Source organism: Ambystoma mexicanum, chromosome 8, assembly GCF_040938575.1.
Source record: "Ambystoma mexicanum isolate Mex_15411 chromosome 8, UKY_AmexF1_1, whole genome shotgun sequence".
Taxonomy (NCBI): Eukaryota; Metazoa; Chordata; class Amphibia; order Caudata; family Ambystomatidae; genus Ambystoma; species Ambystoma mexicanum.
Genome location: NC_090929.1, coordinates 499,362,391 through 499,388,176, shown reverse-complemented (window position 1 = coordinate 499,388,176; position 25,786 = coordinate 499,362,391). Strand labels below are relative to the sequence as shown.

Genomic DNA, 25,786 nt, shown 5'->3' with positions numbered 1-25,786 from the left:
TGGGAAAGGGGAGGATTGGCATCTATCATTACAAGATTCCTTTGAACTTGAGATTTTCTGTGTATTCTTGCAGATCTCCTATTTCTAAAGGTAGCAGAGTTTGAAATTGTATGTGCCACATGAGACGTCATTGACTCTTGCAGCGGCCTTAGTGTGATTAGGCTAAGGCCAGAACAGGCCACTGCTGCTCAGAAAGCAATTAAAGGGCAGTTGTCATTTTTGCCGTGCACCAATCGCTTCTTGTAGCCTTTTGGAGTGCACCATTTGCTGCAGCCGTGGTACCTCGTGGAAGCCTCCTATTACTTAGCTTATCAATGGCTCTGCCTGTACCACTGATCCTGAGTGTTAAATCTGGTATTTTCATAAAGAAAATGCCCCTCTGCGCCAACCAACAAAGCCAAATTACTAGTTCTATGGTATGATGCCCTCTGGTGTTTTAGCTCACCCTGCCTTACCAGAGGAGATATAGCTACTTGTGTATCAGACTGATCCCGCTCGCTGTTCAGTAAGAAAGTGTGATGCAGTTAATCCCCAACATTAACCCCAAACCTGTGTTTCTGCATTGTGATTGCATACCCTTGTGATTGGGAACCATCCCATAGAACAGGTATTTTCCTTGTTTGTGCTCAGTAGATGGACTCGCACTTTTGGCTAGTAGTCCCTTGCCATGTTACAGCTGTACTGTATGGAGGGGTTTGCTGACGGTTGTTGAGTGGGTCATTCAACCCAGTTTTGTGTGTATCCTCGGAAGGTGGCATTGATGAAATGTATATTTTACTAACTGCTTAGTGTAAGTAAAGTCTTTTGAACTAGATTGACATGTTATAATTTCTTGATAATCGTTTTTGTTCCAAATGATAATTGCAACTCAAAATTAATTATTAGTTTTGCTGTTTCTAACCATTGTCTGTTTCTTTGTCGCCCCATCTAGACGAAGGGACCGCTCTTAACGGGTTCTCGGCTTCCAGCATGGAGCGCACACAGGAACCCCCCACGTACTGTTGTTCAACATTTAACAATGACGAAGTTCTGAGCAGAGGGAACCCCAACAGGGGCCGTGCCGTGTCTCGTAGCCTGTCTGCTTCTCCGGCTCCAGGCAGCTCTAAAGATTTCAGGTACGATGCACAGCTTGCTAGTTGCACAAACTGTCAATCGCCTGATGGTAAGCTGTCGGTATTGGGACCTTAGGGGAAGTAGTGTATTTGGTCATTATGTGCAATCTCCATTTAGTGTATTTGAAAACATTCAAGTATGATCCTTTGTAAAGGCTGTAGCACATTGATTGCACTGCCTGCCCCCATAAGTGAGAATGCACTGTACAGATAAATCACTAAATGTTACAAAGCAGTTTTAGGTTGGACGGAAGTTGCTTCAAGCTGTGACTTAAAATTCTCTAGTCCCTCTTTAGCCTGTTTTTAATTGTAGCGTGAAAACTGGTCGAAGTGGGCAGGAGCGGTTGGGAGCCGTGCTCCTCTACTTTTGTTTTTCCGTTCCTATAGTTTTATTTTGAAAAGAAACCATTCTGGAATGGGTTCGTTTTTAAAATGAAGTGTAGGAAGAAGTTGAAAAGCTGTTCAGTGCACTGAACATTCCCTTAAAGCAGGTTTTTGTCTGGGTGGTTGGATTGCGTGTGGTGTGGCGATGGGATTTGTGGGGAGCAGGGGCAGGCCATCAGGGAACCTGGTTCCACTACTTTTCATACACTTCGACCACTGAATAAAAAGAACAGGCAGTGGAGCTGCTCGTATATGTCCTCTGCAAAAAGGTTTCTTGTTTCTCAAGTTTTTATCCCTTTTAATTGGTGTTATGCTCATCTTCTAGGGACACCACACTGTTTCCGCCCCTGGGGCTTATGAACCTGTTTAGGTTTGCATTCTATGCATATTCCACCGTGCTTTAAAGGTTTACTTCATTCTAAACAGGCGTGCGCACCTGTTACCATAGCACTATACTATTTGTGCAGGGACTCCTAATGCTCCTCGACACCCTCGTATTTCCCCCCCCCCCATTGGTCTGGTGTTGGGAGGGAGGCATGGTAGCAAATGTATCAATTAACAAAACTATGCCGTTGAAAAAGCAACTTCTGAGCACATGCATCAATCCAACCCAGCAAGACAGCATCAGTCCAACCAAAGGTGATAGTGAGATGGCTCCAGGGGGGACTTCAGTCTAATACCTGCTATGGACAGGTCATATAAGTAAAGACTTAAATTGTTTATGTAAAATTCTGGTCTAAGTCCCCTGGCACTGACGGCCCAAGCAAAGAAAACTTATTTTAAGTTCTGCCCCATAGTGTAATTCCAAATTTGCTTGCAAGATAACTATAAGGTATGCAATGGGTGCCCACCCAGGGACCATGCAAAGTGTTCGTAGCTTGCAAAAATAATTGAAAGGAAGACTCTTAAAAGTGAAAAGATGAAACCAGTCCAAGAAAAGTGGGATTAAGAGGTGGGACAGGTTCAAGGGTTACCTCCGAAACTTCCTGACTGGTAAAGAAAAGGAGTTGAAAGTTCAAAAAGAGTGGAGATGGCATCGTAGCTAGAAAAGGAAATCAGGGACCTCAAACAGGTACACAAACCGGGTTAATACATGTTAAGGGGCAGCTGAGGCAGATAATTGAGCGGCAGAGAGTACCGTGCTAAGAAGCAGACAAACTTTCTATGAACAGGGAGATAAAGCAGGGACAATCCTAGCGAGACCACTACAGACCGAAGAACAAAAATCTCCATTAAAAACGTAAGACGATGCAAATAAGCGTGTAGTTACGTCACAGGGTGATAAACACTGTGCTATACAAAGAGGAACCTTGCGACCAGAGGGAGCAAAATACATATCTAGCAGGCTGGAGGGGGTCAAGACTGACAAAAGACCAGGCGGAGTCGCTGGCGCACCCGATAATGGAGGAGGAGGTTAGGAAAGCAGTAGGCAGGTTGAAACTCCACAAAAGCCCTGGAGCTGATGTATTTGTGGCTAGGTTTTATAAAACGTTAAGCCAGCAGCTGACTCCTTATTTAGCATGGCTTTTCAATGAGTTTAGGGTAGAAGGTAGAATAGCATTCTCCATGGAATGGTTCACATCACTCTAATTCCCAAGCCGGGGAAAAGATCAACACCGTAGCTCATTTTACAGACCAATAGCCCTTATTAATATAGATGCAAAATTATACACTAGCATATAGGGGTTGAGACTGGAGGGAGCGCTACCTGCACTAATCTCTAAGGATCAAACGGGGATCATCCAAGGAAGGAATACATTTGACAACATAAGGAGGGCCCTACATGTGATAGACAAGGCAGACAGGTCGAGCGATGACGAGAAGGCATTTGATCAAGTGGGCTGTACCTTTTATGTTCAAGGTGATGAGGACCATGGGGATAGGCCTGATACTTGCGAAGATGGTGCAGGTGAACTAAGGAGGCCCTAAAGCAATAGTAAGGGTGAATGGGAGGCTGACTAAGGAATTAAGATATACACAGAGGGACTAAACAAGGATGCCACCAGTCTCCTCTCTTATTTGCAATGGTCATGGAACCATTTGCAGATAGAAAACGGGGAGACCGGACATACGGGGGGGGGGGGGTGATCAAGTGGATAAATGCACAACATAGGATGGGTTTCTTTGCAGACGATGTGCTGATGATGGTGGCAGACTCAGGAAACTCCCTCAAAGTTAGGGAAGAAATGGAAGTTTTCTCAAAGGTTTAGGGTAATTGCCACCAAGACTGAGATTTTGAATTTAGCGGTGAGGCAGGAAGAAGTAAAACAGATCAAGAGCAAGGTGTCGTTCAAATTAGCTAAAACCGCCATCACCTACTTAGGAGTAAAGCTGACAAATGGAGTACACCAGGTGTTTGGGGCAAACTACCCAGTCCTGATTGATCAGATTAGGAAGGACCTTGCTAGTTGGAAGGATCTGTATGCCTCCTGGCTGGGGAGAATAGCGATCATAAAGATGAACATACTGCCAAGACTCTTGTATCCGTTTCATGCCCTCCCAATTCCTGTGCCACGTAAGGTGATAAAAGACATACAGGCAGATATTGTGCATTTCATTTGGAAAGGAAGGAACTCTTGAATAAGTGTACGTATATTCTAAAGTATTATCGGGCAGCGCAGTTAAGGGCGCTAATGGAATGGGGCAGAAACACTGCATCAAGAGCTGGGTCAAGATGGAACAGGCAATAGCGGTGAGAACATATGGAAAATATAGGGGATGAGGAAGCATGACAGGCCAGGGCCGCTGAAAGTGAATCCCATAACGAATTGCATATTCGAAGAATGGGACAAGGTCCGAGCAAACGCACTCGCCCCATGGCCATCACCATGAATGCCAATATTTGGAAACCCGACCTTTCCCTAGGGAGGGGAATATAAAAGATTCTGGTGTTGGATAGAATTGGGCTTGAGAGAACTAAGGGACATGTATGAGGGAGGGAAGCCTAAATCCTTTCTGGAATGTAGACAAGAATTCAATCTGCGACTGGAGGGCCTTTACACATACCAGCAGATCAGGAAAATCGAAAAGAGGTACTGGTAGAACATTCACAGACCGAGAATGGAAACCAGCGCTAATGAGAAAATGTTATGTATTTTAAGCGTTCAAAATCGGGAACTACAATAAAAGATATTGTATAGGTGGCACTATACACCTAGGAAGCTACACAAAATTGAGGGGGGGCACTCACCTCTCTGCTGGAGAGAGTGCTGAGAGGAAGGAACGACAAGCCATTTGTGATGGGGATGGCCCCAGCTCCAACACTTCTGGCTAGAGCTTGGTGAGATACTAGGGTTTCCATTACACCTGAGCATGTCACTGGTGCTGTTGAAAATATCTGCGGTAGGAGAAACAAGACTCTGGGAGGACAATTAGCAGGATGTGTGCCAACCTTTTACTATGTGCGAAGAAATGCATAGTACAACAGTGGAGAAAGCGAGAGACTCCATCATGCAGTGGTACTATAAGATTTGGGAGGTGTTAAGCATGGACAAGCTCACTGCGAGCATGCATGGTACAACTGTTCGGTAAGATAGTCACCCTTTTTACACTATGCCCTTAAGGACATAATTCATCTGTATATCCCCAAAAGGATAAAAGGTACCTGGTATACTGCCCGAGGATGAGGTACCGAAGTGGTCCCCTAAACGGAGATGGAGTGTAACAGATATAAATGCAGACAAGGTAACATGCCAGGAACAAGATGAATCGCAATTTCCGTTCTTGACCTTTGCAATTCCTAAATAGCAGTAGGAGGAAGCGCATTTCACTGATTCATAGACAACAGAATAAGAGAAGATCAAATTCATAAACAACACTGGGCTCCATCAGCAATACGATGGTCCTCGCGTAAGTGTGCAAAAGAGCAGAGAAGTGCATTTGTAATTTTGCTAGCAACATCATTGCAAAAGAGGTGGTTTTTCTAACCCATAGGGATGTGCAAAAGAGCAATAAGGTGCATTAGTAGGTTCAAGGCATCGAGAGGAGCAGATTACATTTGGTATGTGAACCACATTACAAAATAGGGTTTTATATTTACCATCTTTTTATAAGGGGTTTTAGCTCATGTTTCCCACAGCTTTCAATATTCTCGCTCTTATGCACCATGCCTGGTGGATATAATTTGCTACAAAGTATACTATGTTTGTTTCATTACAATGCCCAAATAGGAGTTGCACTTTGCTTATCCGACGTATACCATGGGCATTACATATTGTCTTTAGGTACTTATTCCTTGCCGCATAATATCCCTGACAAGAGAACAAAAAATGGTTTAAGGATTCCCTAGCTGAGCCACACACCGGTCATATATAATTTCTAATTGTATCCCATTTGCTTGTGCAATGTGTTAGGTTACGTTGGCCTAACCTTAATTTCATATACAAAGTGCATGCATGAGGGGGAGTTGACCACGTCTCGATATTGTTCAAACCCCAGGGACAATTTGCAAGCCAGATGTGAATTCCCCATTGCCAGCCTACTGCATGCATTGATCGTGCCCACTTCAGCCGCCTCCCGCCAAGCATTCTTTACGTTTTCTGAATGACATTTCTTGATACCCAGGTGATTGTACCAATGATCGTCTAAGTTACATTTCATTAGGTGCTCTTTGACGTGGGCGAACCATGGCTCCTATCTACCACCCTCGGATCCCAGCATGTGTATGACTGCCTCATGATACATTTTGAGCTCCGGGGTTGCCCACACTCTGAACTAATAGAGGACCGGCCTGAGGGCAACCTCTAAATAAATGGGGATGCCTGGGCACGCAGACAGCATGCCAAGCAAGTGTTTAAGGAAGCATCTTTCTGCCAAATCTAGTTTGCTGCAGGCCCCATATCTCCGCACCATACAATGCTGCAGATTTTGCCTAAGCATTGTACATTGTAAGGGCACGTGTAATAGCTCCCTGGTTGTGAGCAAGAAAAAAAATCTCCAAATTGCCCCACCATATTTTTCTAAGAGTGAGCTGTATTTAACAAGTTGAGATGTCCAGCTACCTTGGTCATTAAATCTTACCCCAAGGTAATCAAAACATTTTACTTGTTCTACCTTTTTGAATTTTGGTCAAAAGATTAGGGGTTTTGTTTTACCTATATTTACCTCGAGTTGGAGCTCGGTACATTTCGAGTTGGAGCTTGGTACATTTTTCAACAAAGGCTCAGAGTGTAACTTCTGCCCCCTTTGTTGATGGGAACAAAACGTCATCCAAAAAAAGGCGCATTGGAATGGCTTCTAGCCCAAGATTTGGTTTGTCAAAGCATTTCTATCTAACATGGAGGGTGACTTCATCAATATAAATTATAAACAGCAGAGGGGTGAGCACGCATCGCTGCCTCACCCGTCTTGTCAACATGAATGGATCTGTCGGTTCTCCCCCCCCCCCCCCCCAGTCCCCATCGCACCGCAGATTTGTTGTGTGAATAGAGTTGTGTAATAATCTGCAAGTGATGTACAGTTGTTGGGACAGTTTTCTTCTGAAGTCCAACAAAGGGCTTAGTAGAAACCATTCAATTGACAGTACAAGACTCCACTCTTAGTATAAGGCTGTACCACCTGAGTTCAGGGTAGCGTAGACTGAGCAGCCAGGCTTATCTTAGGATGGAGGGAGGGCTGTAGAATCAGTAGAAAGACATTGCAAGTCATAAACTAAGCAGTGTCGCAGAGAAATTTGCTATCCAATTCTGTAGGTTTGTTAATTAAATTGGCACTTGTGTAGCAACGTTTGCGATTTAAGTTATCTGGTTCAATGAAAGCACAGCTTACCCTGCATTCCTCTCTTGCCTTCAGAGCTCTCGCCCCCCTCTTTTCTCTGTTCACTGCAAGTTCAAAGGGGCTGATGGAGGGAAGAGTGCAGCAGTATTGTATCATCCCCTTCACTAATTTGCCAAAAGGCCTGTGTGGAGTGCTACGCACATTTTATATTTGTCAAATAATTGCAAACCAGAAATAATCGGGATAATACTGTTACTAAGCTAACTGTATCCTGTCTGCCAAAGACCAGTATGTGTTTGTTTTTTTGTTTTTTTTAACAAGGCTTTCAGTTCCTTTTCCAAAAATATAATCGGTTACATAATGCATAATTACAGTATTGCAACTGTAAAACACTGCATTGTCTCCATGCTTTACAGTGAAGTATCTAAATCTCAGTGTCAACTAGATTTAATTTTGTTGGGAAAGATGCTGACGAGTGGACACTTTTGAAAATGTACATGACCATGCAGCCAAATGCTTTGATGGCAAACCTAGTCCTGTGGCCTTCCGGTTACATACAGCGTGCAACTGGTGCACAACCCATCAACTGATCCCATACTCCTTGACATGCTATCTTACCATGTTGGTTTATACCCGCTACCCTGAAAGTGAGATGGCCGCAAACTACAATATTCTGCCCAATTTGCCCAGTTCTCCACCTGCTACACCATCCATCTAGTCTTTTACATAATGAATACATAAAGATAACTTGATATTTACTTAAAGTAGCAATCAATAGTTTCACCCAGTCTGTACATCTACAGACCTACTGCAAAACTGTACACTGTAGTTGGACTGCAGAGCACACTTTGCTCTATGATTATGATTGCATTATATATTTACACCTGCAGTAGAGCGAGCTGGCCAAACTGTTTTCAGAGCCTTTTTATCATCTATTTGTGTCCATTCATGCAGCTAACCTTTTTATAGACACTCATCCAGGGCTCGCAAAGTATTTTCACCCACTCGCATATTCGAGTAGATTTTAAGAATGGCCAGTACCATTTGCAGGGGATGTTGGAAACTTTTATTTAAACTTTACTTTGTTGGCAGTAAATGTCAAATAAGTTTTCACTGTGCATGGCTGGCCTCTGTGTAGCAGCAGTGTGCCAAACTAATGTGGGTTTGTGGTGACCTGCACCATTTTACAGAAAGAATTTGCAAGACCTGACTTATCTCACTAATGTCTTCAGCGATATACAAAACTGCTGTATTGTTGCTCCTTTTATATCATGGGTACAAGTATCTTCTGGTGGCATTAAAACCATTAGTACACAATTGCTAATCAAGAAAAATTCAATTAGCAAACTCTGCTAATCAATTTTTGAAAACTAATGTATGCCTTGCATTGTAATACACATGGTCCAAAGAAACACTGAAACACTATGTATTGTAAAAAGAAAGATTTATCTAAATACAAGTAGGCCCAGATAAATCTTGGGGGAAATGATTACTATCACATTATATATAACCACAATTAAAAAAAACACAACACTATGCTTGAAGGTTCACAGACCAAAGCATATAACCTTATTTGTAACACCCAACAGTAGTTCTAGGGAAGTCAAAATCAATAGTTACTTTTTGATTACTTGCAGTAATACAAGGGTAGTAGACCGTAACAGTTGTAACGTGACGCTCGGCAAGAAATCACATAGTAAGTCAACTGGAAAGTATACTTTTCTGAATAGTGAAAAACTTATTCTAGGAACAGTAAAAACCTAGAACTCTGATTCAGGATAATAGTTATTCTAGGGGAGTTGGCCATTGAGGTGTAATATTCAATTACAGCTGATTTTCAGTTCACAGACTAAGGGAAGCAATAACGTGTTAACTTATCTTTGGATGGCACACAGCTATGCAAGGTACGTAAAACCTATATATACTTTTGTAAGGAGCTACCAGCAACCTAAAAGGTAAGTATGACCTAGGCAGACTTATTCTGGACAGGCGAACAGCAAGTCAGGGAAAGTAAGACCTGATTGGGGACACTCCTACAATTATCCTAACAGGAATAATAAAGTGAAACCAGAAGCATTACTTTTGGGAAGAGGGGAACCCAATTCACAGGTGAGTAAGTTAACCTACGATCTACTTTCTGTTAGGATGGCAAGACCGTTTCTAAGGAAAGTAAAACTTTGAGAATACTTATTTTAAGAAGGCACACAGCTTATTCAAGGTAGATAAATCCTGTATATACTTATGGCAGAACAAATTTAAGGTAAGTGAGAACATTTTGCAACTATTCACTCAGAGTTTAAAGTTACCAAATGAGTCTTTTACAAGTAAGAACACTTTTCAACACTTCTACTTTTCAAGGCAGCCCCATCCCAATTCTAGTACATGAGTTCTCCGAGGCAGAAGAGGGACCCTAGTGGTCTAGGAGCCTGCAGTAGGCAGGGTGAGATGGGGTTTAGTTGCAGTTCCTGAGGAAGACTGGGCAAACAAGTAGTTCACTTGGAATGTTAGTTGGGGTTCAGGGACTTCCGAGAAGACGCCATAGGAGGATTCCAGCAGTCATAACTGGATGAGAAACCTACCATTCTCCAGCATGGGGTCTGGTATGGATTCACATGCTCATGAATATTCCCCGTCGTCAGGCTGGGAATCCTCGGTAAAGAAAAAACCAGTATCAGTTTCGTTTCTGATCTGTCTTTCGTAGTAGCAACCAATCACTGGTCTCTGCGTCATACTGACCACAGCCAATGACTGCCCTCTACCCAAGCCCCGCCTCTGGCAGCCATCTTCAGATTTTTACCGCACGTTCATGTGTTGGGATCCTCGTGCTATTGCTCTCGAGCGTTAGTGCTATTTTTTCACGTTTTTTCTCAAAAACTTTGTTTTTTTCGGTCAAAAGAGCCTCAAGCTCCACCGACTCTCCATCCGATCAACAGGGACCCGTGTCGGATTGGTCTACGCCCCTCAAGGGTGAAGATTTGTCGAGCTACGCTTTTGGAGGACTCCAGAATTTCTCGGGCCCATCTCGGTCATGGCCCAGGAGAAGGGAAGCTCGACGCCCGGAAAGCTGTTCAGGGTCTGCCCTGGATGCCAGCTGCAGAATGTCTTTAAGGAAGACGAACACTCCTTTTGTCTTTACTGCCTACATGAAGACAAGACGCACGTGGAGAAGGACTGTGCGTTTTGCGGCAACATGTCGGAGCGGACCATGAAGGACCGCCATCAACGTCTCGCCAACTGGCTGGAAGGGAAGAGCCCGTCCGGCGAGAAGAAGAAGAAGAAATCCGAGCGGTCTTCTAAGACCTTTGAGGACGCCCCGGCGACGGGGGTCCAACATAAGGCCAAGCACCGCGAGTCCGCTGGCACCGGGAGCGCCGAACGGTCGGGCTCTACGGGCACCAGGCAGGGCGCACCCTCCCCGGCACCATCAACCACGAGCCAACGCTCTGGGTCGGGTAAGTGGAAGGCCAAGCACCCGGCGAAGCTCCTGGAGAGGCCCCGGTCGAGCTCGAAGGCGGAGGGGGAGCGAGGCAGTGTCCCCCCCCCTCAAGGAGAAGGCGGTGAGCGCACCAAGGGTGGTGAAGGCCTTAATCCATCCGGCCAAGGCCTCTATCGAGACAGTCGCGGCGGCCCTGGCTCAGCCTGTGGAGGCTACGCCGGTGGTGGCGACCTCGGGGCTCAGTCTCCCTGCCACCGCGGAGGGAGTCCTCTTTTATGCCCATCGACAGGACCCCCGTGAAACCTCCGACGGAGAAGAAAAAGGGGGGGCAGGAGGTCGCCGTGGATTCGGCCTCAACCTCTGAGGAAGAACTGATCGAGGTCTTAAGCCACGGCGTTGGCGTGGAAGAAGACCAGCCCGTCGGGAGGGATCCCGACGCAGGAGACGACGACATCGTCGAGGGTACCGACGGGGCCCCTGACCGCCCGTCGGATTCCCCTCTGCCAGTGCCGCAAGACAACTCAGCGGCCATTTTGTTGGCTATACAGTCCTTATGCTCAGAGATAAGGCCGAGACTGCCGTTACCAGTGGAGGAACCACTCCCGTCGGGGGACCCGGAACCAGGCCCTTCGGGCAGCCCCCCTCCTAAGAAAAGAAGGATTCACCCTCCACCTCCTTTTCAGCCGTCGCGCCCCGTTCAGCCCTCCTCCCCGTCCACGACTCGAGGGGATGATACGGGGACTGACACGGCCGCAACGGGTACGGATGACGAGGTGTACGACGAGGATCTGCCGTCGTCTCCTCCCACCCGGGCTTCCCCGCCCGACGAGATTGGATCTTTTCACTCCATGATCGCCAGGGCATCCAAACTCTTCCAGCTCTGCCCTGAGGAGAAGAAGGAAGGTTTCCTTTATCAGCGGCGCGAGGCCAAGAGGAAGACGGTCCTCGCGGTACCTCTACTGGACGATATTTGGGATGAGGCCTCGCCCTCCTCAAGAACCCATCCACGACGCCGGCTAGAAGAGACCGGTACGAGAAGAAGTACCGGGTCCCGGACGCGGCCCCCTTGTGCCTCCGGGCGCAGCCTACCCCGGACTCCGTCGTCTCCGCGGCGGCCAGGAAGAAAGCGGGGGGGGGTTGCGGCCTCCACGTCGACTTCCCCGCCGGACGGCGAGGGAAAGAAATTGGACACGATGGGGCGCAGGGTCATCTCGTCTGCAGCGATGACGATTAAGGCGGCTAACGCCTTGGCTATCGTAGCCCGGTACGACAGGGAGCTGTGGTACAAGCTGGCTCCCCTGCTGGACTTCCTACCGGACGACAAGAGGGCAGATGCCCTGGAGATCTTGCAGGAAGGTGAGGTGGCGTCGGACCACGCCATCACTATTGCGACGGACATCGCCGACACTGGATTTCGCCAGTTGGGCAACGGCGTGTGCCTTAGGCAGCGTGGATGGCTCAAGGCTACTGACTTCCGTCAAGACGTACAGACCAGAGTCCTGGACATGCCGTTCGATGGGAACAACCTGTTTGGGAAAACAGTGGACGATTCCCTTCAAGCCATTAAAGCGGACACAGAGACAGCCCGGGCTCTCGGGGTTCTCCAGCAACGGCGGCCGCCCTTTCGGAGCGGCGGAGGCAAGGGCGCCTCCAAAGGTTCCGGCGGCGGATTTTCCACCTACCGTCAAGCGGCCCGTTCGTCGTCTCAAGAAGCTTACAGGGGACGAGGCAAGTCAGGCGGACCCCGCCGTCGTCGCCAAGGGGGTCAAGGCGGCAAAGCCTCGTCTAAGCAGGATTGAACCGGCCGTGGGGTCGGGCCCCCACCGAAGCACCCCGGTGGGAGGCCGGCTGGCGAGCTTCGTCAGCGTGTGGGAGTCCATCTCCACCAACCGTTGGGTGCTGGACGCCCTAGCCCAGGGCCACGCGCTCGAGTTTCAAAGAAGGTGCCCGCGCGTCCCCCCCTGTGGCCAGGAAAGAGCTTCACGTCCCTCAGCTTCTCCGGGAGGTAAGGGCGATGCTAAGGAAGGGCGCCATCGAACTCGTCCCAAGGAGGCTTCGGGGCTCTGGAGTTTACTCAAGAAACTTCCTCGTGAAGAAGAAGATGTGAGGATGGCGCCCCATCTTAGACCTACGACGGCTGAACAAGTTCATCAAGGCTCAGAAGTTCCGATGGTCACCCTCCAGCACGTCCTGGGTCAGCTGGAGGAGGGCGACTTCCTGTCGTCGTTGGATTTGGAGGATGCCTACTTCCATATTCCCATCCTGAAGGGGCACCGAAAATTCCTCAGGTTCGTGGTCCAAGGGCGTCACTACCAGTTCAGAGCCCTTCCCTTCGGTCTACGGTCGGCACCCAGGGTATTCACCAAGTGCCTTGCACCAGTGGCGGCGCAGCTGCGCCGAGAGGGGATCCACGTCTACCCCTACCTGGACGACTGGCTCATCCGAGCCAAGACGAGGGAGCTCGCCGTGGAGCACACGGCAAGGACCGTCCAACTTCTCATGGACCTGGGATTCTCCGTGAACTACGCCAAATCCCACCTGGTACCCGCGCAAAACGCACTGTTTCTGGGAGCGAAGCTCGACACAGTGTCCCTTCTGGCCTCCCCGTCGGAGGAAAGGACCAGGTCCATCCTGGGCAAGGTACAGCGGATGTTGGTTTCCGACGCGGCCAAGGTGAGGTCCATCAAGTCCCTCCTCGGAATGATGTCTTCTTGCATCTACCTCATTCCCATGTGCAGGCTCCGGATGCGCCCGTTGCAGGAGTTCCTGGACGCGCGCTGGATCCAAACGACGGGCGGCTTCGAGGAGAGGATCGCACTCGACGAGAGTTTCCGCCGAGCGATCCGGTGGTGGGGCACCCGCGCGCATCTGACGGCGGGCATGGACTTCCAGACCACAGACCACCAGGAGACAGTGACCACGGATGCCTCCCTGGAAGGGTGGGGAGCGCACACCGAAAATCTGCACGCGAGAGGCCTTTGGCTCCCGACGGAGAAGTCCCTCCATATCAACGTCCTGGAGCTCCGTGCAGTGTTCTGGGCCCTCAGGTCCTTCCTTCCGTCCCTCAAGGGCAAGGTGGTGAGGATCTTCACCGACAACACCACCACCATGTTTTACATCAGGAAACAGGGCGGAACCAGGTCCCCAGCACTGTCCAAGGAGGCGCAGGACCTGTGGCATTGGGCCGTCGCCCAAAGGATGTTTCTGGTGCCGTTTCATCTGGCAGGGATAAAAAACACCATCGCCGACTCACTCAGCAGGGAGCTGCGCTCGTGCCACGAGTGGGAACTACGGCAGGATCTAGTGGATCGCCTCTTCCGACGGTGGGGCACACCCCAGATCGACCTGTTCGCGACGGCGACGAACTCCAAGTGCCGGAGGTTCGCCAGCAGGTTTCCCCAGCCGAGGAGCATGGGCGATGCTTTCTCTTTCCCCTGGGCGGGCCTGTTCCTATACGCGTTCCCTCCATTGCCACTACTGATCCGGCTCATCAACCAGCTCAAGAGGTCACGGTGCAGGATGATCCTCGTCGCACCTGCGTGGCCGAGGCAGATATGGTTCCCGGACCTTCTGGACTTGTCAGTGTCCCCGTCAATCAAGCTGCCAGTGGACGCGGATCTGCTCTCCAGGGAAGGAGGCGCCATCCTCCACCACGACCCGAAGTCGCTGAACTTGCAGGCCTGGCTCCTGCAGCGCTAGAGTTTGGAGGATACGACATACCGGCCGACTGCAGAGAGGTTCTTGCAAAGGCCAGGGCGTCCTCGACTCTTAAATGCTACGGACACAAATGGAAGAGGTTCTCTGTCTGGTGCCACGCACAGAAGATTAACCCTCTAAGGATTACGGCTCCCCAAGTACTGCCGTACCTGTTGACGCTGGCCAAAGCTGGACTGGCACACGCGTCCATCAAGATTCATCTTGCTGCGATCTCCCGATACACTAGAACCACGGGGCGGACGTCCTTGTGGTCTCATCGTCTGGTGAAAGAGTTCATGAAGGGACTGTTCAGATCGTTCCCGCCGGTGAAGGCTCCAGCCCCGGCGTGGGAGCTCAACATGGTGCTGACCAAGCTCATGGGACCTCCGTTCGAGCCTCTGCACTCGGCCCCGTTGAAGTTCCTGTCGTGGAAAACAGCGTTTCTTGTGGCCATCACCTCCGCACGACGGGTGGGAGAGATCCAGGCCCTTTCCTGGATGTGGCTAGAGCGCTGAAGTTCTACGTGGATCGCACAAAGTGTTTTCGGAAGACGTCACAACTCTTTGTGAACTTTGGACCTGTCAATCAGGGGAAGGCTCTCTCGAAGGCTTCCATTTCCAGATGGCTCTCCGGCTGTATCATGTACTGTCACTGGTTGGCAAACCGACCGCTGCCTGGCCGTCCGAGAGCACATTCCACCAGAGCGATCGCAGCTACCACGGCGTTCCTATCTGGTGTGCCCCTGCTGGACATTTGCAGGGCTGCTACGTGGAGGTCGACGCACACCTTCACGAAATTCTACTGCGTCGATCGGGATTCCAGGGAGGAGTCCAGGGTCGGCCAAGCAGTGCTGCGCAACCTGTTCGCCTGAGGTGAGCCTGGTGAGGAGGTAAGATTGCTTAATGTTGAGTTTGATGTGATGCTTAATGTTGAGCCTTTGCCACCTCCCGTGGTTGTGCATGTGGGTACTGCTATGTATTCTTTATTCATGAGCATGTGAATCCATGCCAGACCCCATGCTGGAGAAGGAACAAGTTACTTACCTGTAACTGTTGTTCTCCAGCATGGGTCTGGCATGGATTCACATGCGAACCCTCCCGCCTACCCCTCTGCGGCTCTTCACTTGGTCATACTGCCACTTCACATGCTTCCAAATCTGAAGATGGCTGCCAGAGGCGGGGCTTGGGTAGAGGGCAGTCATTGGCTGTGGTCAGTATGACGCAGAGACCAGTGATTGGTTGCTACTATGAAAGACAGATCAGAAACGAAACTGATACTGGTTTTTTCTTTACCGAGGATTCCCAGCCTGACGACGGGGAATATTCATGAGCATGTGAATCCATGCCAGACCCATGCTGGAGAACAACAGTTACAGGTAAGTAACTTGTTCCATCACAGTGGCACCCCCAGGATACACTGGAATCGCAAGAGACTGAAGGTAAATATATACCCTAGCCAACACAGTAACTCGGCAAAGAAGAAGTGTTGCAGCAGGAAGACTTCAGGATATGCAGCCAGAAACCTGGTCGATGGATTCCTTTGTCTAGATGACGGAAGACAGGACTTTTGAAGGACTTTTGCAGCAGGGATCACGGAAGAAGGCTCCAGGCAAGACTTTCCTTGCGGCTCTTTGGATTTGGCGCCTTTTTCAGGAGCACAGAAGAAGACAGAATATCACATGGTCGGATTCTTGTCGTTGGCAAGTTCCATCACTTGATGAGGGGACTTTTTGGACTCTGTTCATGTCTCTGGAGGTCCAGCCGGTTGCCCACAATATTTCAGCAAGATTCCAAATGTGGAGGACTGTGAACTGCACAATGGCTCGCGGTCCCAGGGTATTGCACCCCTCAAATTCGGAGCAAGGCATGGGCTGGCTCAAAATGCAGGTCCTCTTGAGTCTAGTGGGTCTCACCAGGCTCTGGGTCGGGTCTTCTGTTTCAGGATCCCAAGTTAGATTGGAAGGAAGGGTAACAGCAGGCTCCAGTTACGAAGCAGACTCCAGTTTCTGGAAATTGCTACAGCCTTCATTTCTTCAACATCCTCTTCGGTTTCTGATACAGTTGTCGACTTGTCAGCAGCTTCCGGGTTCTGAGTTTATCAGGATCTACAGCACAACCTCTTCCCCACCTTTTACAGAAAGGGGGGGTCTGGCTGTCCAATCGGGACAGCCAACCCCCCCCACTGGGAATTGTTCCCTTCAGGCAAGGTGGAAGACAAAGGGCTGCAGAATTTTGGACTCCTCCCTCGCTTCCTGCCTTTCTAAACGCTCTGGAGCCTAGGCAGGGAATCCACAGTTCCCACTGAAGACAAAACAGCCACTGAAGTTGTTACCGCCTAGAATGGCACGGGAAGACCTCAAACAGCGAGCACACAAGAAATGTGAAAAAAGAGCCCACCATTTTTGGAATTAACAGCCTGCGAGTAATAAACTAAAAGTCATAAAGGTAATACCACTGCCACCAGCCATTCATGTAAAACTCGCAATGGTAACAAAATGTTACCAGGTAAGTAAGAAAGGGGACACATTGTATCCCCCTACCACTCAACATAAGGTCGGGTGTGCTGGTTTACTATATAAAATGTAAAGGGGGATGAAAATCCGTCTTCACTACTTGGGAACTGTAGTTCACCCAAATACATCAAAGATAAATGACCAGGGAAGCCCATAGGGGTAACCCAGCCTAAGACCAAAAGTTGTAGGAAACTATACTTCAACCATACACTATGGAGAGACATAAAAAGGTCACCCATAAAAAGAGTAAGACTAGGTGAGGGGGGGGAAAAAAGATTCCCCTTCACATAGGGACAAGGTAAAATAGTTATCCAGTCAAAGCAAAACGTTTTGGGGTTGACACAGGTCAGGAAGATTTATCATTGATAATGAACATCTTACATAACAGGTACCCTCCTTCTGGCCAAGATGGACCACGGAGTTACCCATGATATGCAGTCAAAAGCAGTCCTAGGATTCACGAACACCAAATATAGGGTCATGTTTCTCAGGGCTGTGTGTTTATGTAGGACTAGTTGCAAGCGGAACACCTGGTCCATGGTACTTATTTTTGGCCGAAACCCTGCTTGGAGATTATCAACTATTTCCTCCTGTACAACCCATGTCTGGAGGTGCTCGTAAATCATTCTGGCAAATACCTTCCCCCACACCATCCAGCAACGATATGGGCCTAAAATTAGATGGGTTCTTTATACCTCCTTTTTTGTAAATTGGGATAATAGTGGTATTTTGACAGGACAGGGGCACTTGTTGAGCCTGAGGATAACATTAAATGATTGTCACAATGCTGGTGCCCATATACTCGGTTCATCCTTGATTAAATCTGTGGGGGAATGAGATCCGTTCTGGGCGCTTTACTCCACCTTTGGAATTGAATAGCATTAGTAACTTCCTGTAACTCCAACGGAATAGGGCCCGTGTTTCGCCACATAATACCTCCCATGGGGCCATACCCTGGGACTCAACTGGGGCTGTTGTTCCAAACATTCTCGCGGTAATAGTATCATCCAGGTCATTGCCACCACCTTATTTATTCCCACTGACAATTTCCAAAACAATCTGATCTTCCCAGATTTAAAAGCTTCCTGTAGCCTTTCCCATTCCTGCCATACTTAACTGTCTTTTGTTTACCTTAATTAACTGTCTATACTGTGCTCTTAGGCACCTCAGCTCAGCCTTGTCCATGGCCGGACCACTCTTTAGGCAGACTAAGATGTCGCACTTTTCTATCTTACAATCCTCATCATACCAGTTAGCGCTTTTAATCGCGCATTTATTTTTACTCTTGTAGGACAAGAGGCTGTATGCCCAAAATGAGCCTATCTTACATGAGTAACTTCAGCGTCATGAGGTTCCATAGTCGATATTGGCTCCAAACAGGCAGGATTGACACATGGATACCAGGTTTTACAGATGACAGATCAAGGTCAGACCACTTGACCCTTCTTCAATTGCCCTTGAATTTGAACTGTTATGAGGATTGCTCTGGGAACCCTCTCTTGGATGCCCATGTGTTAGCTTTAGGGACAATGGCCTGTGGTCCCTCCTCTGTCTATTTAGGACCTTAAATGCCTTTGCATATTGACTACATCCTCTTATGTATGAGGATGTAGTCAATCTGCAAGGCACAATTATTCTCCTGATAGCTGGGCTTAGCTTTGCTGATCTTTCACAAAGTGCCCATTGCATGCCCTTGGACCCATGCCACGGAGGGAAGCGGCGCAGCCAAAAGTTAGTGGATGCACCCTCCTTGGCATGGTGGAATTATGGTCCGGGGCCCAAGCTCTCTATAACATCACTGGTCTCTGGGAGTCTCCTTGCCAATTCTATTGTATTAATTAAGTGTTTATTTATAACTCAATTGTATTCGTTAAACATGTAGGTCAGTTGGGCAACCAGAGTATCGCACACCAAATACTGGACATCTGGGGAGCTAGATTCAATGATTGTCGTTTGCCAGTCAAGACCAGTGTTGATCCATGTCGCCAGTGCACCCGAGTGTCTACCTTTTATTGCCAGGACTTGGAATACCTCATACCCCTACAATGGGATGGGCCCCAGTTCCAATGTTTCTTGGAAGCAGATTGTTGTAACCCTGTATGAAGTTGCACCAGTCTGGCTCTGACAAATGTTTTCTTTGACCGGCTTTATTCCATGAAATTAATCTAATTTCTCTCCCGTTTGGTTGTTGCTCTTCTACCCCTGTAGGGGATTGTCAATCCACTTCGTCCAGGCCAGTGCCTGACTGACTGGTGCTTGTCTCTTGTCTGGTATTTATAAACCCCACCACCCCCCCCATTTACAGTAATAGATGCATGTTTTGTATTTGAGACAACCATAGATTTCTTGTTGATAGTTGGCTTAATTATTATTCTTGAACCTGGGGAGGTGGGGGAGTATAGGGGGGATACATACCCGGAGCTCAATAGACATTCAGTCAGATGATCACTTTTCAGGGAATCCACAACCATATCATCACTGCTATTGGGGGCGGCGCTTTTTCTTACATGTTTTATTATATCGCTCCTGTTGATGATTTACACCCTCTTGTGTGCCTGATGTAAAAGGTGCATTTATTAATCGGTGACTCCTGTGTTTCGTATGACCCACTTTTTACTTTTGCTACATTATGTAATGTTACAGACGGGTTGTTCTGCCCTACATCATTCCTGCAGTGATCTTTTTTTTATTTTGGGGACCCGTGTGGGGAGCACTCTTCCAACCCTTTGCTGCTCCTATACCCCAAGGGGATCGAGTTGGGTGAGCTAACCCAAGATGAAGTAATTTTTTATATGTTCAATTTCTTTGTGTGCCAATTGGAGCCAAGGGGATTGGGAGAGGATATTTGATCACTTATGTTCCCTCTATTCCCTTTATTAGGCGTATTATTACACACCTTACTCTGTAAACAGTGACTTGCTTACCCATGATTACATTTATTGGTGGCATAATACATCAGACATTGTGCTGCTATTTGTCCTAGTACCTTATAAGTGCCCTCGACAGCCTCTCCAAGATTCCAACCAGTTTGGTTCCAAAATGGTAAAAATTGGCACTGATTGCTTTTTTAATCATTCCACACATAGATCGTCTGGGATTGCGGATCACCCCGAAGTATCCCTAGGGTACCCCCACCAGGGAATTACTCAGTTCACATACCATGTCAGTTTCTGTACTTTTGCTGCCGCCCACCCCCTATATTTGGGTTGGCCTTCTCTTTTTTTTGGTCCGCCACGATCTATGGTTTCCTCATTCCCCAAGATCGCTAACCTATTGTCTGTGGGTAACAGAATTTCAAGCGGGTCCCTCACACACAACTGAGGTCACTGGGGGACTCCCGTTATCTTTGTCTGTGGATATCTTGGGCAACCGGGGTCCTAATGGGGCTATCCAATATTAGGTCTTCTTGGGGTGTCGTGTTGATGCGTTCTCAATTAACATTCCCTCTGCTTCTCTTTGCGCTCCCTGCTGCTGTGCTTTTGCTCCGCTGGGACCCCCGGCCGGACTGTATCGGTGCAGTTAATGGACCGCTCGGTTCACCTCCTCCCTCCCAACTGGAGGTTAGCTTCCTTGACGTAGCTTCCTGCTCCCCGGTTTGAACTTCCCAAGTCTACCAGGCTTCACACCTGCTTCGCTTGCTATGCCAGTTTCTTCCCTTCTAATTGGGTACTTTCTCTATTTTTGTTTCAGCAGGTTCCTCCACATCAGGGTATCACAGTACTTTGTGTCCATAGTGTATTCTTCATGCCTCCTGGAGGCTACCTCTTTCCAGCACCTGCTGCACTTGGCAAAGGAGTAGTTTGTAGAATGATAAATCTTCTTCACAGTACTCTTGGAAGATGACTTGAGAACCCACTGTATATCTATTTTAGTCTTCCTGGTCTTGGTGGTATCAGTATTTACAGGAAGAAAGGAAGGCGTTTAACAATAGTGTTGTCAGATGGTTTCTCAGCAGACGTCATGGGTTTCATGGTCTCAATGGCGAGAGGGTTAGGGAGTCCTTATCCCCACGAGGAGAGTCTCTCCCTGCGAGGTCCCACTTTCCGCTACCCCTAGGGGGAATATTTGGTAGCGGCCTAGCCTCACAGGGAAGGGCTAGCCTCTGCAGAGGAGTGACGAGGTTCCATGAATCATCACAATAGCCAGAAACATTCAGCATAACCAATTTCTAGGAAGTGATTGTTACTGAGCCAGAGGGACTTCATGCCACCACTGGAGACAAGATGAACACTTTCATATTTCAATGTTCCAGAAGCACAGAAGAGGCCTATGGTGCAAGTTAAGTACCTCACACTACCAGTTTAAAGTGCTTCTTTGTTATGTTAATATAGGCACCATGTATTGTTACAAAGATTTGGTTAGTTGTTGCAACCCACTTGCCCAGGCAAGGTGCCGTTGTATCCTTAACATGGGCTTCTGGCTCCTAACTGGGAACAATGCCACAATGCATCGTGCAGAACCCAAATGTCAAGATCACTATTGCACCAAATAGGTTCTCAATTAGTGTCAATCAGTTTGATTTAAAGGATTTATAATGCGCACAACAAAAGTTACCAGGTATTATAAACTGCATCTTGGCGCAGCTGAAATAAAAACTACAAAAAAGCAAATCTGGCAAAGTGCAGTTATGAAAAAAGATACATATTCAAGCCTAGATACGAAAAGCGTTTGCTGTTTTGCATACAAAAGGAAGGTTAATTCATAGGCAAGTGTCGAGCCGGAATAATTAGCAAATGCTGATGTGAAGATCAAAGCAGTATCACTGGTAAGTAGTGTTGCATCTTGCATATAAAATTATAAAATGCCAAATCAAGGACACACTTCAAAATTATACAAAGTGTCTTTAAACTAATCCATTGGTGAATAGGCAACCAATGCAATGATCTTCTAAAATAAGAAAGTGACAAGAATCTGGGAAGTTTAAAAAATAAATAAAAGGCTGGACAGCTGCATTTTAAAGGCACTTCAGACAACCAAACACCCAGAAATATTCTGGGTTGCCCACATATGAAAGCACTGGTGTAGTCCAGCTGCGATGTAACAAAGACACCAAGCACAACATGATCTTCACAAGGGAGATGAGTAAGAGTATGTCTAAGCAGACAGAGGCGGAACATTTCACTTGATGGACTAGACTCCTGTCGGGATCCCAAATGAGAGGTTCTTGACCTTAATAGAAAACGTATGTAGGTAGGCTGTGAAGTAAAGATGGAAGTGGATGTTTATGTGGGTCTTTCAACAGAGGTTTTCGCCCCAGTAACAGTCTCCCAGTCACTGAAGGGTTTAGTTTGAATCTGTTAGCCATCCATTGTTTAACTTCAGGAAGGCAGAGCTGGAGATGGGAACATTTCTTTCAAAGGCCGGAGGTCCTGAAATATAGCTTTGAATCATCATTTAACGCAACTTTTCAGATGAATGTTATCAAAGGTTGCATATTGATGTTAAACGAAAAGGGCAACAGAAAATACTGGGGCACACCATATATTGCCAAGGTACGGTCGGACATAAAGGGGCCAGCCATCACTGCCTGAGACCTTCCAGTGAGGAAACTACAAAACCAATCGGGGGATTGACCCAATATTCCTACTAGATTTCTTTTTTAGCTGAGGTACTAGATTGTTTTAGTTGAGGTAACACCATATCAAAAGCGCCAGACAAATCCAACATTGCCAACAAATACAAATGAATCAGAACTGTACAAAAGAAACCAAAGCCGTTTCCGTTCTGTTTGTAGTGCAGAACCGTCACTGCAGTTAGTTCCATTTCTGTTTATCTTCCACAAAAACATGCGTTTTATTTTTATTGTCCCCAATTGCTCTAAAATCCTGGTTGTCCACTGTCGGCCAGGTATCGGTCGATAGTTGCTGAGTATACCCGGATTCTAGTTTTCCTTAATAAAGGGGTACTAAGAGCAGTCTTTAAACCATGGGGAACCAACCTTTGTTGCAAGGAAATATTAAGAATACTAGTAATTGGAGTAACCAAGGACATTGACAGATGACTAGCAATCATTGGCCAGAATTAACTCAGACATGATACCTGCAGTCTTCGAACTTAGTAATAGTTGTCCAACACTATCCTTGGAAACCTGTTGAAAAACATTAGCAGGTTTGGACAGAGACAGTTCTGTTCGTTCTGACAGGGGATCCAAAGAACCACATTTTGTGAACATTATTGAATGGGTCTTATTTTCGGTCTAAAAAAAAAAAAAAAACTTTGCCCAATTGCAGTGATGGTTCAGGTTTCTGTGGCATGCATAAAGTATTAGCAAATGTTTTAATAATTGAGAAGAGTTCAGCAGGCTCGTTAATGGCTGAGTGAATACGATCATGGAAAAACAAAGTTTTAGTCTTCAGTTATTGTCTTTTTATACAAAGGAAGCATGAGCTTCTGTAAGTGGAACAGCCTCTCTAGAGCACTGCCATCATTTCTATTTTTTCCGATAGGCCCGTTTAAGGTATTTTAGATTAATAGAGTACCATGTATTAGGATTTTTCATTGAGCTGGTCAGTGAAGCAACGCGGAAAACCACTTTCGGAAAGCTAGCTTGGCATTGATTTAAAAATCCACTTTTTTCATTTGTTATGTTCTACTGTGCACTGTTACCATTTGCATGGTCTCCAGATGCTCACGTGTCTCTGTAAGAAAGAGTGCTGGGTTGGTTTGTGAGAGTAGAGGGATAGGATAGAGGTTCTGCTCTTTTGGTTTTTTTATATAACTTTTTATTGTTTTGATTAAAGGAATATTGCTTAACAGCATATGCCATTGCTTGGTCAAACATCCTCGGGGGTGTATCATTTAAATGTACATTGCCACAGCAGAGAGAAGATCTTTCTATTGACAAGCCATTGCATGCCATGAAACAGGTGGAAACAGTAAACTGGGACCATGCCTCAGCCCTCCCCCTTCCACCACCCCCCACACCTTCTGGAATTTCTGGGAATAGCCCCCTGCATTATATACTCAATTCTCAAGCGACACACACTTGTCCACCTCCGAGGACCAACGACTGAGTCCTGGGGCGATCTGCCGATCCCCACATGAAACACTGTCTTGTGTATAGGCGCCATATAAATAAGCAATACAATACAACAATACAATACAATACAATATATTGCGGCAATAATTATCTTGGTCACTCCAAGTGTTCCAGAATGAAAAACCTTTTCATACCTGGTGAACCCTGCCTTCCCCCCAAATGCCTGACATAGCCAGTTTAGGTTCACAAGGCACCTACGACCCCAGCAGCAATGTTAACCTGCGGATACACTTCCTCCTGAAAACCTGAATTTGTTTGCATTCCGTTACTACATGGAAAAAGGTGCCCACTGCTCTCCCATGCTCTTCTGCCACCCCCCATTGCACAAGTGCCATCCGTGTATAGTATACTCGATGTAGTATTTTGTATTGGATTAGGCGGAGTCTCGCAGCAATTACAATCTTGCATGGGAACATGAGAGCCTCCACCCATCCCTCTGGGTCCAGTGGGCCTACATCCCCCTCGCATTTGCCCTAAAGTCGGGACAGTTCTTTGGCCCTAAATGCTGTCTGTACCCGATACAGCATCAAGGTGACCTTATTAGCAATACAGGCCAGAAAAAGATTGGTCTTCAGAGGTGAACTCAGCGAGGGGATCTGGGAGCCAATGGTATGCGAAAGCTGCAGATACCTGTACTGTTCTTTGTCCGCTAGCCCAAATTTGTCCTGGAGTGCCCCAAATGATATGAGCTGTCCCTCCCATGCCACATAGGTCCGGACCTGCACCCCACACTCCTTCCAGCTTTTGAACGGGCCCATTTTAACTAGCTCACAGAGGTGTTTATTATTCCAAAGGGGGTGATCCAGCGCTGGCTTCCCCTCCCACCCGATATACAGGTGCACATCGGCCCATACTTGCCGGATATGTGATAACACCGGAGGGAGATCCGCCGTCCTGCCCCAAGCTCCATAAAGCATTTGCTTAGGTGGTATCTGTCCAATTTTACCACTTTTTATCACGAAATGGGGAAGCCCTAATTGTGTAACCCAGTAGTACTGATGAAGGTAGGGCAGGCCAATTACCCCCTCCCAAACGGAGCGCCGCAGTGTCCGAAGAGTGATACGTGGCTGCTTTATCCACCCCCACGTCTCCCCTCAGCCCCCCCCCCCACCCCGACTCCCCACAACAAGTCCCTGCAGCGTGCTCTTGATCATGTAATAGGTGGTCTTGGGAACAGATCGTTTTGCAGCACATAGAGAAACCTTGGAAGTGTGCTAATTTTAATAGGGCTGCTTTACCCAAGAGCGTCAGTGGGAGGGATTGCAGTGCACCACGTCAGAAGAGACTCTGTACTGACTGAAACTGGATAAGAACAGTTTTTGGGGATAGCCTCGTCCCCTCCCTGTAGTGGGAAGAACATACTTTTGCCAGTTCACCATCAGTCCGCTGACCTTCTGATATTCTTTCAAGATGGTAGTCACGGCTGGACAAGAAATCACGGGGTTGCTCATATAAATCAATAGGTCGGTGCATAGAGTGAAACCTGGTCTTCCCTCCCCCAGGGCCATTTGAATCCTGCCCACTCCAGGCACTTCCTAGGCTTAGTTGCAAGTGGCTCTATGGCTAAGGTGAACAATAGGGGGCTACCCTGTCTCCTCCCCGTCCCAGGGGGAATACCCTGGAGGATACACCATTAACTCAAACCACTGCCTCCGGAGATGTATAGAGCAGCCGGAACCCATGATTAGAAACCTTCCCCAAACCCCATGCCACCCATGATCTTCCAGAGAGAAGTCCAAGAAGCCAAAGTCGAAGGCTTTCTCAAAATCCACCGCCAGAAGAGCCAGTGGATCAGATATTAACGCAGATTGGCTGATAGTCAACATGAAAGCACATTGGTCTGGGTGTATTAACGAATCTGTTACCCCCAATAGACGATTGGCTAAGTCCTG

General features: G+C 47.5%; 1 protein-coding gene across 5 annotated transcripts in view; it reads left to right on the top strand.

Moving 5' to 3' along the window:
• NADK (NAD kinase) overlaps nt 1-25,786 on the top strand; it is a 798,433-nt gene that overhangs the window by 467,873 nt on the left and 304,774 nt on the right. For all 5 annotated transcript variants that reach the window (XM_069610162.1, XM_069610161.1, XM_069610163.1 and 2 more), the window contains one exon: nt 932-1,115. In XM_069610162.1, the coding sequence (XP_069466263.1) occupies nt 932-1,115 (184 nt within the window). The remainder of the gene's footprint in view (nt 1-931; nt 1,116-25,786) is intronic.